The sequence below is a fragment of the Sphaeroforma arctica genome, assembly GCF_001186125.1.
Source record: "Sphaeroforma arctica JP610 unplaced genomic scaffold supercont1.9645, whole genome shotgun sequence".
Classification (NCBI taxonomy): Eukaryota; class Ichthyosporea; order Ichthyophonida; genus Sphaeroforma; species Sphaeroforma arctica.
Genome location: NW_014030913.1, coordinates 1 through 1,046, shown reverse-complemented (window position 1 = coordinate 1,046; position 1,046 = coordinate 1). Strand labels below are relative to the sequence as shown.

General features: G+C 38.0%; 1 protein-coding gene across 1 annotated transcript; it reads right to left on the bottom strand.

Moving 5' to 3' along the window:
- Window positions 1-129: 129 nt before the first annotated feature.
- On the bottom strand, window positions 130-756 carry SARC_17068 (hypothetical protein; the record flags this gene model as incomplete). Its single annotated transcript, XM_014288836.1, has 2 exons — window positions 130-270; window positions 612-756. Coding segments are annotated over 2 exons (286 nt in total), but the record flags the coding sequence as incomplete, so codon positions are not given.
- Window positions 757-1,046: the final 290 nt, after the last annotated feature.

The following is a 1,046-nucleotide window of genomic DNA, read 5'->3' as shown; positions in this document are numbered from 1 at the left end:
CTTGGATATACGTATGCTCAAACAACAAAGTGATGGAAAGCGCACGCACATATAAGACTTCATTACTTGAATGAAATTTACATGTATGTGATGGACGAGCATGTACCTTCTTGAACTAGTAAAACTTACCTGTAGCTTGCCACGCCCTTCATCGGGAATGGCAGCAGCCACCATGGAACCGGCGGGGGGTGCGTACAAGGTGCCGCCAAGCACCAGAATCGTGGATAGCGTCACCATGGAGTGCGTCTGTGCTAGCCCAAACATGACCATCTGCCGGCAGGAAAGAAGATTTTAGAAGTATCAATAGAAAGGTGTTGGCTCAGACAACCTAGTCATGGTCCTGAGTGGAGAACCATAAACCCCTTATATTTGATGCCACGGCTTTTATTCCCCCTCAATTAAAACAAAATATTACATAAGAAAGAATGTGCAGGGTTTGGCGAGTAAAGCGAACTTATATGCTTAGTTATACGATATAGCCTTTACAAAATCGCCATTCACACCCTTATGCGATGAAGGACTGACTATTGAGCATGCCATCTGTACATAGATATACAAGATTATACAAAATACAAGCAAAGTTTTAGTGCAGCTTTCTGATCCCACCCTACCTGCAATCCCTGCATAAATAGACCAATCTGTATGACACGTCTCTCACCCAGTCTGGGGGTGAGAACAGGCACTAGAACACAGTGCGCCATCAGCATCACCACACCGTAGATGGACAGCAACGAACTGAACTCTGACGTTGAATATCTGCGAATGTAAGTCAACAGCGTATTTGGAAAAGGGAATATGGACAAATATAAATAGAAATAGAAATAGAAATATATATATATATGTATGTATGCATGTATGTATGCATGTATATATATATATATACAAATAATATATATCTATATCTATATATATATCTCTATATCTATATATATATATATATATATGTATATATATGTATGTATGTACGTATGTATGTATATATGTATGTATATATGTATTTATATATGCATGCCTGTATGTATGTATATATATGTATGTATCTATAC